General features: G+C 44.3%; 1 protein-coding gene and 1 pseudogene across 1 annotated transcript in view; one reads left to right on the forward strand and one right to left on the reverse strand.

The window, feature by feature from the left end:
* The first annotated feature begins 8,908 nt into the window (after nucleotides 1–8,908).
* Nucleotides 8,909–11,101, forward strand: LOC123491249 (annotated as a pseudogene).
* Nucleotides 11,102–11,979: 878 nt separating this feature from the next.
* Nucleotides 11,980–14,933, reverse strand: part of LOC121579068 (LHFPL tetraspan subfamily member 3 protein) — a 37,193-nt gene continuing 34,239 nt past the window's right edge. The window contains exons 3-4 of the mRNA XM_045221485.1: nucleotides 14,172–14,212; nucleotides 11,980–14,072 (exon numbers count right to left, since the gene is read on the reverse strand). Of these exons, the coding sequence (XP_045077420.1) occupies nucleotides 14,193–14,212 (20 nt within the window). The 3' untranslated portion in view covers nucleotides 11,980–14,072; nucleotides 14,172–14,192. The remainder of the gene's footprint in view (nucleotides 14,073–14,171; nucleotides 14,213–14,933) is intronic.

Raw genomic sequence — 14,933 nt, forward strand, 5'->3', positions numbered from 1 at the left:
GCTCAGTTCTAGGCCCTCTCCTATTCTCTCTATACACCAAGTCACTTGGCTCTGTCATATCCTCACATGGTCTCTCCTATCATTGCTACGCAGATGACACACAATTAATCTTCTCCTTTCCCACTTCTGATAACCAGGTGGCGAATCGCATCTCTGCATGTCTGGCAGACATATCAGTGTGGATGACGGATCACCACCTCAAGCTGAACCTCGGCAAGACGGAGCTGCTCTTCCTCCCGGGGAAGGACTGCCCGCTCCATGATCTCGCCATCACGGTTGACAACTCCGTTGTGTCCTCCTCCCAGAGTGCAAAGAACCTTGGCGTGACCCTGGACAACACCCTGTCGTTCTCCGCTAACATCAAAGCGGTGACCCGATCCTGTAGGTTCATGCTCTACAACATTCGCAGAGTACGACCCTACCTTACACAGGAAGCGGCACAGGTCCTAATCCAGGCACTTGTCATCTCCCGTCTGGATTACTGCAACTCGCTGTTGGCTGGGCTCCCTGCCTGTGCCATTAAACCCCTACAACTCATCCAGAACGCTGCAGCCCGTCTGGTGTTCAACCTTCCCAAGTTCTCTCACGTCACCCCGCTCCTCCGCACACTCCACTGGCTTCCAGTTGAAGCCCGCATCTGCTAAAAGACCATGGTGCTTGCCTACGGAGCTGTGAGGGGATCGGCACCTCCGTACCTTCAGGCTCTGATCAGTCCCTACACCCAAACGAGGGCATTGCGTTCATCCACCTCTGGCCTGCTGGCCCCCCTACCTCTGCGGAAGCACAGTTCCCGCTCAACCCAGTCAAAACTGTTCGCTGCTCTGGCACCCCAATGGTAGAACAAGCTCCCTCACGACGCCGGGACAGCAGAGTCACTCACCACCTTCCGGAGACACTTGAAACCCCACCTCTTTAAGGAATACCTGGGATAGAATTAAAGTAATCCTTCTACCCTCCCACCTCCCCAAAATACCTGGGATAGGATATAAGTAATCCTTCTACCCTCCCCCTACACCCCCTTTTTTTTTTTTTTTTTTGTGGTTGTCCCACTGGCTATCATAAGGTGAATGCACCAATTTTGTAAGTCGCTCAATGACAAATGTAAATGTAAAATGTGTGTCTGTCTGTATGTTCTGTCTGTCTGGGAGGAGGAAGGCTGCCATGTTGGCATCACTTTCAGACAGTTTGACGGATGCCTCCTACCTGACGGGGTCCTCGTTTTCCGGGATCCTTGGGACGTCCCTAATCCATTGAAGTTGACATTTAAAATGGTCAAGGAAAGGGTTAGGTAAGGATTATGGTTGAGTTTAGGGTAGGGATGTCCCAAGGAACCCCGGATAGCACTAACCTACCTGACAGGCCACCAGCATGATGCCTGTTGCCTCCATATAAAACTCCTTTGAAAAGCTGTGGTTGGATGCTGTTGGACAACTTGCAAATAGTCCGGGTAACCATTTGGTTAGCTGTTCAGGAGTCTTATGGCTTGGGGGTAGAATATGTTAAGAAGCCTTTTGGACCTAGACTTGGTGCTCCGGTACCACTTGCTGTGCGGTAGCAGAGAGAACAGTCTATGACTAGGGTGGCTGGAGTCTTTGGCAATTCTTAGAGGTCCTGGATGGCAGGAAGCTTGGCCCCAGTGATGTACTGGGCCGTACACACTACCCTCTGTAGTGCCTTGCGGTTGGGGGCCGAGCAGTTGCCATACCAGGCGGTGATGCAACCAGTCAGGATGCTCTCGATGGTGCAGCTGTAGAACTTTTTGAGGATCTGAGGACCCTTGCCAAATCTTTTCAGTCTCCTGAGGGGGACTAGGCGTTGTTGTGCCCTCTTCACGACTGTCATGGTGTGTTTGGACCATGATAGTTTGTTGGTAATGTGGACACCAAGGAACTTGAAGCTCTCAACCTGTTCCATTACAGCCCCGTCGATGAGAATGGGGACGTGCTCGGCCCTCCTTTTCCTGTAGTCCACGATCATCTCCTTTGTCTTGATCACGTTGAGGGAGAGGTTGTTTTCCTGTCACTGCACTGCCAGGTCTCTGACCACCTCCCTATAGGCTGTCTCATCGTTGTCGGTGATCAGGCCTACCACTTGTGTCGTCGGCAAACTTAATGATGGTGTTGGAGTCGTGCTTGGCCATGCAGTCATGGGTGAACAGGGAGTACAGGATGGGACTGAGCACGCACCCCTGAGGGGCCCCCGTGTTGAGGATCAGCGTGGCAGATGTGTTGTTACCTACCTGTACCACCTGGGGGCGGCCCATCAGGAATTCCAGGATCCAGTTGCAGAGGGAGGTGTTTAGTCCCAGGGTCCTTAGCTTAGTGATGAGCTTTGAGGGCACTATGGTGTTGAACGCTGAGCTGTAGTCAATGAATAGCATTCTCACGTAGGTGTTCCTTTTGTCCAGGTGGGAAAGTGCAGTGTGGAGTGCAATAGAGATTGCGTCATCTGTTGATCTTTTGGGGCGGTATGCAAATTGGAGTGGGTCTAGGGTTTCTGGGATAATGGTGTTGATGTGAGCCATAACCAGCCTTTCAAAGCACTTCATGACTACAGACCTGAGTGGTACGGGTTGGTAGTCATTTGCCTTTCAAAGCACCTCATGGCTACAGACGTGAGTGGTACGGGTTGGTAGTCATTTAGGCAGGTTTCCTTGGTGTTCTTGGGCACAGGACTATGGTGGTCTGCTTGAAACATGTTGGTATTACAGACTGTTACGAGAATTTCTATCTCTAATTCAACCTAAGCTTGAATCATTACCAGAGGTTGTAAGGCTCTGGTTTTAATCATAAATGATTCAAGGTCCACAACCAGCAAGAATGATCTGTATTTTTATTCATGGAGAGCTCTGGCGCCAAAACCCATACACTCCTGTTTTATACCCCTTGACACACAAAGGCACTTTGCTCCGCCCCCCTTTAGGAGGCTTTCTTAAACAGTTTCCACCTTCTCCTTCACCCGGGAATGTTTAGTCCCGCCCCCCTCTGTTAGTGGGTTGACACTACATTATAATTCTAACACAGTTTACACATTTATACTGTATTTGGGGTGAAATCCTTTAGTCATTATTCTTAAAATACAAATTAATCTAACAATCCACCCCTTTGACTAAATGTCTTCACATTCAGGATAAATGCATGATTAATCTCAGAGATCACGTCAGAACTAATAAACATTTCATCCAATTGCGGTCTTTCAGGGTCCAAATCCTCGTCATCCACCAAGCCTTTTTTCACATTCCCCTGGTCAGAGTCCGGAGTCAGTCCATCTCTCATCATTGTTTAGATACTGCATTTCACCAACGCCTGACTCACCAATCCTCGGACACAGGGAACCAAACATCCACATAATACAAGAATACCCATACAAACACTGACCGCTCCTAAGATGGTGGCTGCTATGGTTTTCCATTTACCAAATATTTCATCAAACCACCCTATCCACGATGTACTAACTTCTGAGTTCTCAGTTCATTCTTCACTTAGTGCAGTTAATTCTGTAAGAGCTCTGATGACTGTCCCATCCAGTGTGGTGTTAGGGATAAATGTGCAACAATGGCTTATCATTCTATAGACACCGGCCCTTTCTGCCTGATGTAGAACCAACCTCTACTAAGTTATGAGCGGGATGGCGGATAATCGCTCGGAGATCTCCTTTACTGCATCTCTAGTCTGGTCAATAAATCGTTGTTGGTTGTAATAGATATAATTTATCCAATCCACATTTTTGTTTATTGTCACCCACCAGAAGAATGTTGTGGTAAACCCGTCCCATATTTGATTCATAGCTTTGTATTCGTCTGGAACACCCCTGGGGATGCCTATACCATCTATCCAAATTGGGCTATTTCCTTCCTGACCTATATTTCTCCTCCTCCTGATTATTCTTCCTGTCACTGGTCTTTGATGACTAATTCTTACAGGTTTGGACCAACAATACTGGTGCACAAGTACCCACCCATCCTTCTGGTAATGTCTGTCGAATGCTCCCTTTGTTAGTACATGCCCACCACACATCAGTCAGAGGGATGGTAAGGTTCCTAATTTTTCCCCTCCCTTCCTTATCTAAATCAGTCACATTAATTATCTCCTTACAGCCATCAAAATCACCCAAGTTACGGGTGCCATTTCTATGTCTGTAACACTGGTATTCGCCAGGAGTTAAAGTGAATCTAGGTGGGCTGGCCGAGTAAGTCAACTTTGCCAGCCCAATCCCTGTGCAATTGGGCTCTTTTTGATTGGACCCCAGGTCTAATACACCGGGAAACTTTGCCTTTGGCATTGGGGCGGTCAACATTGTCGGTCGCCCAATGGAGCATGCATAACAATTGGTCTCCCCCAAGGCCTTAGCGGTGTACTTCATCCACTTTAACCAGAGATTCTCATCAGGGACCCCCTCCACTTCCCCTTGGTTCCATTCTTGGAGGAGAAAATCTTTCATAGTGGACGGGTTAGTCGAATTGACTCCGTCATTCCTTGACTGATCTACTCGGTCTATTGCTATTAATGGATTAATGACAGTACCTGTGCCCTCCATATCTTTTGACTCCATCAAATGTAATCTTAGACAAGTATCCCGTCCATATTCGTCCGCGCAAGCCCAGTAAGTTCTTTTCATGTCCTCTTTATTGACCTTTACTATTGTTACTACCATCTCCATAGGGATGTCGTTATACCTTCTTATCCTCCATCTGGACGTCCAGCCCCCCCCGTCCCGTCCCGTCCCGTACCGTCCGTCTCATATCTCCGTCCCCCAGTATCTCTAAATGCCTGAGCCCAGGAACAATCCGCAGAGGGAGCTGAACATAAATACAATGGGATCTTATAGTCCCACGTTGCTTGCTTATCTGTCCTGATAAGATCCCTAATCCTAATTTTGAATCTTACTCCACACCCTTCTCTGACTCCTATCTTGTAGATCACTCGTCCTTGACGGTCAGTATGTCGGGTCGCTTCCCTTTTATTTCTTAATAATGGTAAGGCCATAGCGTAATTGGTGCGAGGGGGTGGTGGATCTTGACATACCAAGACTATTGCAGAGACTATGATGCAGCTCAGGGTCACCCATATTCCCAAAAACCGCCAACCCTCTTCTGCCTTTAGTCCTTCTGCTTGGTACCACCCCATACTCACACCCTAAGAACACACTACAGTGATGATAGGTCGGGGTAGGAGATCTTCGTTAACAGAGGTGATCCCCGGACCTTATTGGTTCAGTTCTGCTCTCCTACTCTGTGTGTGTTTCAGTGGTGCTTGTATGTGGTCTTACCTCTTGCAGTGGGTAACATGGACCCAGGTTACTCTCTCTGCTATTCTAATGGCCAAGGCAGTGACCAATATAACCTGATAGGGCCCTTCCCAACAGGCCTGCTTCCAGTTTTCCTTCTTTAGGGACTGGATGCTCACCAGTCACCTGGTTAGATAGAGTGGGTCACCTTCTCCTTTAGTTCACCTGTGGGGCACAAAACCTCTGACATATGGGTGTGGTTAATAAACTTATCTTCACACATGTTCAGATTAATCTAACAATTTCTGACTACATTCTCTTTCTAGACTGTATTTTTTTTTTTTTATGTTTAAAAAAAAAAAAGTATTTTGACCTCCTTCATATATTATTTAATCCTACAATTAGCCTCTTCCCCCCTCTTGACACATAGTTCTGCTCATGTGTCAATATTACCACCTACCTAAACAATCACTTAGGTAATTTATCAACCAATTGCCATGCCTTTTATTTTTGAGACTGTCTTTTGCTTCTTTATTGCTCCTCCCACTTCCTTTGTCTTTTATGGCGGCTAAATTCGACTTTCATTCAGTTCAGAATCAATTAGTAATCCAATCAATCTTTTATCTTGTAAAAACACTTATGTTAGTTCAAACTCTGTTCTACCCCGGCTCTCCCGGGCTTGACCTGAAGACTGATTGTTGGACATGACAAGTCCATATTAAAATATTTCAAACCTAACACAACCCCCCCCTTAGCAACATTCCAATGAGGTAAGCTAATCTCTTTCTCCTGGTTATACATTTTGTTAACCTTCAATTATCATCAGTAATCTAAAGATGGTAGCACACACAAAACATGATACAGATATCCCCAGTCCTAACCCATCAATAATGTTTGTATCAATCTAATTCCTCATAACTAATCCATAAAACCACTCAAAATTCCTCGAGTATACAATGATTATTTAATTGATTACCCTAAATCTGCTACATGTGATCTCATCTCAAATGATCCATTATCAATTATTTGATCCACCCCCTAGGTAAATCTCTCCCCTTCTATTCTGGAGTTCTACCCTGTCTACTATTCTGCTCATGATGGATTGCATATCTCTTGACCTCGGTTAACAAAGTAGTTCCCCATCCCACTAATGTCCTCTTAATATTCCTGCTTATTTCTGGTCTCATTCCACTAAGGAATGCTATTTTTAGCTGCTGATGGTACGGAGTATCATTTCCCTACCCCTGGGGAGGCCCAGGTATGCCACCATTTGCGTTAAATACATTTCTCAGTCTCTCTAAGTATTGGCTGATGGTCTTACTGTCTTCCTGTTTACATTCATGTACATGTATTCATGTCGATGGTAATGTTCCCTCAAATTATTATACAACTCAGTTATTTTCCCCTTTATCTCCCCAATTTACTATTCCTTTCCTCATTGCAACTTGTTGCATTGATGTTCTTAAAATGTAAACCTATTGTTTAATAACTTCATACTTATAACCAATGTTTTTTCAATCCATCATCCTAATAGTAAAAACGATATCCCATTGTTCACGTAACGAAACTAAATTTTTTTTTTTGAATCCAACATTTATTTTCATCCACCACTGGTGTTACTCAACCTATACATTAAAGTAATAACCATTTGAATTCATCAAAGCACTTCCTCTCAGTAAAGTCTCCAGACCTCCACTTGAAACTTTCTAGCTCAATCCAACTCGCTTGACTGTTTCCACTTTTTCCCGCCAACCAGAGCCACAAATCATTCTCCTTTTGTCTTCAACTCAACCCTCACAGCTCTATCGCCACTTCAGTTCGCCATCCAATTTCTTCAACTGTTCTCTCTGATTCGGCCCCAATCAATAAAACAAATACTTGATATCGTTGATAAGCATACACTTAATGACATTCCTACCATCTGAACTATGTACTGTCTCTCACCTCTCCCCCCTCTCCTTCTCCTTCCTACATTATGGGGGAGGCGCGGGGACCTTCCCTACAAATCTTCCTTCTTAGGAAATAATGTCATTCGTACTTGTAACATATTTTCATAGACCTATCTAGAATACTACTAAAGCTATCTAATGCAACTTTTAATACACGTAAAAACTCTCTCTCCCTACACCCATTCCCCATTGAATAAGTGCGTCTTCCTAGTTACCCCCCAACCACGCCTCAAATCTTTTATTCAGCATTAACCAACCAAATACTAAGTAGTATCCGGTTATCATTCATACCAGCCGTTGAATTCCCTCATACACACAGATTTCACCTTATGCCATTCAAATGCCCAACACAACATAATAGTTCAATGGAACCCTCTATTGGCTCTCTACTATTTATACATTACTTCTATAACCACTTTAGTTATGGTCCGATTACCCATTAAACCTTATCACATAACCTTATCACCTAATCAAACAACGGCATAACCTTAAACTCATATTGGCCGGCTGGTAGCCCAGTAACCAAGAGCACCGTGTCAGTAACCGAGAAGTCGCCGGCTCCAACTCCCGAGCCGACCAGGCGAAAAATCTGCCGATGTGCCCCCGAGCAAGGCACCCAACCCCCACTGCTCCTGCAAGTCGCTCCGGACCAGAGCGTCTGCCAAATGACCAAAAATGCAAATGTAAATATTCTCTACTTTCTCACTCATGACGTACGTCTACGTTTGGGTGAGAAAGTTAATACGTATATATCGTTGGAATTTTATAGGTACCTCTCAAATAATCGCTTCGTGGTGTTTTTAGCCAATTCTTAATCGACACGAATCATTTTTTCAAACATTTTACCCGTTGAACCCAAAAATTGACTGTCCTATCTCCGACACTGCCCTTTCCTTTACCCCTGCAGTCACGATGGTTATGACCTATTCTGTTACAGTATTTACACGGGGCCATACAAAAGCACTTCCTCTCTCCTTCGCGCTTCAAAAAGACCCTCGCTGTCTCTAGCCCCTCCCCTCGCTGTTTTTTCAAATCCGTTCCACAGTTTACATGCATCTGCTTAATCATAACTTTTACCTTTTCCACATCGAGATGCCCAATAAATCCATACCTCTTCTCCCAAATGGATCCATAAAACATATTTCTTCGATCTCCTCCTAACATATATATTTTATCCCCCATTAATTCTCGGACCTCTTTAGAATATTTATTTCCCATGGTTTAGTAAAAAAAAAAAAATAAGAAATCCCCCCGTTTAGTAATAATTCAATCCAGAAAAGTGCATTGCAGTATTGGGTGGGGAGGAGGAGCATTTTCAACATCACGTCTCTGAAGTGAAACTTAAGCTACAGTATATTGTGCATGAGACCAAACTCCCCAGCCCTTCAGAAAACTGTTAGTGAAATTCAGTCTTATTTCTTTGGACGTCTTTTAACATCACTAACAGAAAGAAGAACAAAGATCTTATCCACAAACACATGCAGGTGAGTAGAGACATTAACATGGACATTTGAAGATCAGCTCTACACTGTTAATGTATTCTCCTATTTTCTTTGCTACAGTAGGCCAACGTTAACTCTTCTTCCTTTGGTTATATAACTATTTTCTACGTTTCATGGTAACACCTTGTATCGAGATTGGTTAGTCTGCCCGTAAGGCAATGCTGGCAAACTATCAAGAGTTTACTGATTCCAGGAAATGCTTTATGGTTTTACCTTGGTCTCTGTCTAGATATGGCGTCCTCCAGCAGTGTCCTTGATGAAGAGCAGTTCCTGTGCTCCATCTGTCTGGATGTGTTCACTGAGCCGGTCTCTATTCAATGTGGACATAACTTCTGCATGGCCTGTATCAGGAAGTACTGGGATGGCAATGACATCTGCCAGTGTCCCATGTGTAAAAATACATTTTATAGGAGACAAGATCTGTTCATCAACATATTCATTTCTGAGATGGCTGCTCAGTTTAGGAAATCAGTTCAAGTGAAATCCACCAGCAGCTCAGACCAACTCCCTGCCAAATCTGAAGAAGTCTCCTGTGACTTCTGCACTGAGATGAAGCTCAAGGCCCTGAAGTCCTGCCTAGTGTGTCAGACCTCTTACTGTGAGACTCACCTGGAGCCTCATCAGAGAGTCACAGTCTTAAAGAGACACAAGCTGATCAACCCTGTGGAGAACTTGGAAGACAAGATGTGTAAGAAGCATGACAGACTCCTGGAGCTGTTCTGTAGGACTGACCAGACGTGTGTGTGTGTGTGTGTGTGTCAGTTCTGCAATGAGGCAGACCACAAGACTCCTGACACTGCCCCTCTAGAGGAAGAGTGTGGAGAGAAGATGGCTGAACTGGGGAAGATGATGGCAGAGGTGGATCAGAAGATGCATACACAATATAGAAAGGCTAAGGAGATCAAACACTCAGTAGAGCTCAGCAAGAAAGAGAGATATCAGACAGTGTGCAGGTCTTCACTGCTCTGGTGCGCTCCATTGAGAGAAGCCAGGCTGAGTTCATTGAGGTGATTGAGAAGAAGCAGAAAGCAGTGGAGAGGCAGGCTGAAGGGCTCATTAAAAAGCTGGAGCAGGAAATGACTGCGCTGAAGAGGAGAAGCACTGAGCTGGAGCAGCTCTCACACAGTGAGGACCACCTCCACTTCTTCCAGAGCTTCCCATCCATGTGCACCCCTCCACCCACCAAGGACTGGTCTAGGATCAGTGTTCACAGTGGTCTGTGTGATGGGACTGTGAGGAGAGTTTTAACACAGCTGGAGGAGATACTTATGAGAGAAATTAGGACGTGTAATGCTGAGTTGAAGAGGGTTCAGCAGTATGCAGTGGAGGTGAATCTGGACCCTGATACAGCAAACCCCCATATCATCCTGTCTTCAAATTGGAAACAAGTGAGATATCAAGACGTAAAAAAAGATAGTCTGGATAACCCAGAGAGGTTTTCCACCTGTCTCTGTGTTCTTGGAAAGAAAAGCTTCTCCTCAGGAAGATTTTACTATGAGGTGATGGTTCAGGGGAAGACTAACTGGGATTTAGGAGTGGCCAGAGAGTCCATCAACAGGAAGATGAATATCAAACTGAGCCCTGGAAATGGATACTGGACTGTGACACTGAGGGAAAGGAATAAGTACCTAGCCTGTACCTCCCCACCTGTCCTCCTCTCCCTGAGAGAGAAGCCCCAGAAGGTGGGAGTGTTTGTGGATTATGAGGAGGGTCAGGTCTCCTTTTATGATGTGGAGGCCAGGTCTCATATCTACTCTTTCACTGGCTACACACCTTCACTGATAAACTCTATCCATACTTAGGACCTTGTGTTAATTATGGGACTGAGAACTCTGCCCCTCTGATCATCTCTCCTGTCAATCACACAAACTGAGGATGACATTTTGACATTGCACAAATGTGGACATTGCACAAACCTATAAAATACTCTGCATGGCACTTGATTCCATTAAGTTTAAAATACTACACTTTGCATTAACATCACATGCATCACATATAGAGATTGTTTATGGTAAGCCCTCATACATTATTACAGCAAGCATCTTCATGGGAACCACAAAAAGATAATTACATTTAAAAAATCCCTGCAAATATGTTGAGGATGAATATCAGATGATCAATTTGTTCCAGTCTATTCTGTGTGGTAATTTCTTAGATGTACAGAATGTATGTTTATGTAATAATGTGGTAGTTGATGTAGTTGTATTGTGATTGATTTCATGTCATCTCTGGCAAGGATTTAGCAGCTTCTTCATGGTTACAAGTGCATGGGGACAAAACTTTACAACAACACAACACACAACTATATTTTGGAGTGCCTTTCTCTTGTTGGGTTTGCTCTGACTTTGATTGTAACACTTAAGCAAAACTCCTCACATCATTACATTTGAAAGAAACACCATTAAAGAAACATAAAGCAGTGAGTACATTTTAAAGTTTATTTACCTCCCCCCTGTTTTGACCCTCTCTAAGGTTTACATGTTTTTATGTACATGGGAATGGTTGGGACAAACCCCTTTCCTTGGTTCCTCACTTCTCGTTAGTTTATCCCAGACTTCTTTATTTCATACACACTCACACACTGCATGAAAAGGCACATTTACGGGTCGAACACTGTCCCGTACATCTCCGATAACAATTACATATACATGTCCGTGAATGTCTGCACACAAAAGTGGTCTGTTATCGGATATGTACGGGACGTGTGCAGAGATTTTTGGACTGTTCACTCCAGTGTTCGACGTGTGCAGAGATTTTCGCACTGTGCACTCCAGTGTTCACCCGTAAATGTGCTTTTTCATGCAGTCAACTCCTCCAGATTAACTTGGAAACAGCCTGGATCATATCACTGCTTACAGACCAGATAGCCTGTATAATAATGTAAGTGGGGTTTGGACTGAATGGATATATTCACATCACAGGAGGTTGGTGGCACCTTAATGGGGGAGGACGGGCTCGTGGTAATGGCTGGAGTGGAATGAAATGATGCCATTCCATTCGCTCCGTTCTGGCCATTATTATGAGCCGTCCTCCCCTCAGCAGCCTCCTGTGGTTCACATGTTGAGTTGAGCTTGTTTCAGCCAAGAAGCCCTATAAGAACACTAGGCACATTTATTGGGACGACATAATAAGAGTGGATTTATATAGCACTTTCCTACCAACTGAGGTGCTCAAAGCGCTTTACACATCAGCTGATATATGCCAATTAGGAGGCTAGGTTGGGACTTTAGCCATGACACCAGGGTTAACACCCCCTACTCTTACAATAAGTGCCATGGGATTTTTAATGACCACAGAGAGTCAGGACACCCGTTTAACATCCTATCTGAAAGACAGCACCCTACACAGGGCAATGTCCCCTTCACTGCCCTGGGGCATTAGGATCTTCTTAGCCAGATGAGAGTGCCTCCTACTGGCCCTCCAACACCACTTCCAGCAGCATCTGGTCTACCTCCAGGGACCGACCCTGCTTAGCTTCAGGGGCAAACCAGCAGTGGGATGCAGGGTGCTATGCTGCTGGCAGTATACTGCTGACATAATAGTTATAAAGTTATGTTGCAGCCCTGTGTGTGGCAGTGGTAAGCTACATGACTTAAGTTTACATGGGCTCTGGAGGCAACTGACCCTTTAAAGGGCCATAACATCCACATTTTGACCTTCAAGAAATTGTCTGATTTTATGAATTGATCAAATGTGCTGGACAGAGAGCAAGAATGACTTTCCGTTAACTACACATTGCTACCAGTGATAAAGTTGCTGACAGATTCCAAGGTTATATTCCCAGATAATACAATTCAAGACACTGAGCGGCACTTTATGGAAACACTTCTTCCCATAGTAAAATACCCCTCTACAATACTGTCTGTATACATTGTATGACACACATCTGAAGTGAATCAAAAGCTTTAAAATACTGCATCAATGGTAAATATCATAGTCGAGACAAAATAATATTCCAACACGTATACCGGTACATAGAATAGCTATTTCTATTTCTTACTATACAGGCCTATTCTCCTACTTAATGCATTGTTCTTCGGCATGGTTTTCTCCAGGGTTGCTGAGGACACTATGATTGGCGGCCTAATCTCTACCAGAGACCTCTATACAGACTAGGTCTATTTGACTCTGATCTCTACCTCTCTGATTCTGTCACAACAATCCTTAATTACAGCTACAACATTTCTTCTTTACCTTCAACTTAGTCACATTTAATGTGGTGTCAGTGGTTGAGCATCACTCTCTTTTCAGCCGTTTTCTTCCAATAAACTGATTCCCTGGGACGTCCCAACTCTGATGTCACCCCGTTGAATTTAAAACGGTAAGGGTAAAGGTTAGGGTTTCGTGTAGGGACGTCCGAAGGTTCCCAGGTAGCACTAACCCTTCCAGTGCAGAGCCCAGTACGGTGGCTCAGCAGGCCAAACAGTGCTTACAGAGTTCTCATGGCCCCTGCTCACCTGCTGTAAACAGTCTTACAATGATGAGCAAAGAGTGGAACACAAGTCTAGAAGGAATCCACAGTTCAGGTACGTGTGGTCCAGAGGTGAGTTAGGAAGACAGCTCTGTTTGACCAGACGTCTGAACAATCCAATGCTGTAGCCTAGCGGTCATAGTGTGGTCATGGGTTAGTTCACCGTTTCCCAAACTCGGTCCTGGGGACCCCAAGGGGTGCACGTTTTGGTTTTGCCCTAGCACTACACAGTTGATTGAAATGATCAAAGCTTGATGATTTGTTAATTATTTTAATCAGTTGTGTCAAGTGCTATGGCAAAAACCAAATTGTGCACCCCTTGGGGTTTGTTTGTGTTTTTCTATGATAGGGCCTTGAATGATGCGACTGTGAACAAAAAACTTGCCTCATATGACTTGGTAATATATGTTTTATTGTCACATATACTGGATAGGTGCAGTTTTACAGGGTCAGCCATAGTGGTGTAGCACCCCTGAAGCAAATTACTGTTGAGTGCATTGCACAACAACATATTTATTTTCACCTTGTCAGGTCAGGTATTCGAACTAGCAACCTTCTGTTTACTGGCCCAACACTCTAACCGCTAGGCTATCTGCCGCCCGTTAATGCACCGGCCTACTGTGTCCATTCAGTGGCCGATTTAATTTCATAAAACAATGTGAGGTCTTCCATCTGTAACGGTTCATTGGTTCAAGAGATGTTGTTGCCAATATCAAGGTAATGTGTGGATGAGAAAGGGGCCGTAGGTCTTTACAAAGTAGGTTCTCTTGGAGTGGATGTGTCTCCTTTCTTACATTTGTTCATTCGTCTTTTTCTCCTTCTGTTCTTTCCAACAGCAGTAGCTCTCCTTTCCCCCTCCAGAGTGATGGGTATGAAGCTGGAACTTTGTGTTACATTATCTTTACCTCTGATGGGCACCAACACCTGTGAACAAAGAACACAATTAGATTTACCAATGGCAAAATAAGCATATGGATATTGATCCCATGAAAGTATATCAGATCATTCACAAAAAGCACACACCTTTGTACTGTATATGGCTGTTTATATGGAATTACCAGTTTCTGTGGGGAGAGAAACGAGAGGTTAGCATTGGTAACATCTCTATGAATACCACTACAGCTCTTGTACTTGTAGTAACAGAGACACACCAGAAGGTGGCAGTAATGAGGAAAAGTCACCAATCAGTAGTAAGGTAATGACATTCTTATCTAAATGGCTCAGAGGCCTCCTCTATAAACATAGTTAATCAGTGGATGACACATACATTACTGCAACAGAACAATTAATCACTTTACCACCTGGGATATACACCACACAATCCAGTGTTGTGTAAAATCAGACATCTGAAACTGTAATATTGATGATGGAGGTCTCACGATTCTGGCAGAATATTAATATGAGCCGAAATGAGAATCAATCACTGTATTCTCTCTCTCACTTTCTCTCTCTCTCTCTCTCTCTCGCTCGTCTTATAGATGAGAATGTTAAGTCAGACATCTTGAAACACTAATATTGATAATTGAGGGTGTCTCGGATTTTGGAAGCAGAGCCTACTTGACTAAATTTGAATGTGTGCCCAATTGAGACACTCTCTCTCTCTCTCACTCCTCTCTCTCCTCCTGTCCTATAGCTGATAATGGCTTCTTCCCTCTGTTCCACAGCGTTCTCCTGCCCCAACAGGCAGCCCTAGCTGATGCTGATCCAGCTCTTGTGATTCATTTAGACAGGCTGACAGCCAAGCTGTGTAAACAGCCATTAGTATTTCATGACTACCTAAATTAT

Source organism: Coregonus clupeaformis, chromosome 7 (genome assembly GCF_020615455.1).
Source record: "Coregonus clupeaformis isolate EN_2021a chromosome 7, ASM2061545v1, whole genome shotgun sequence".
Lineage (NCBI taxonomy): Eukaryota > Metazoa > Chordata > Actinopteri > Salmoniformes > Salmonidae > Coregonus > Coregonus clupeaformis.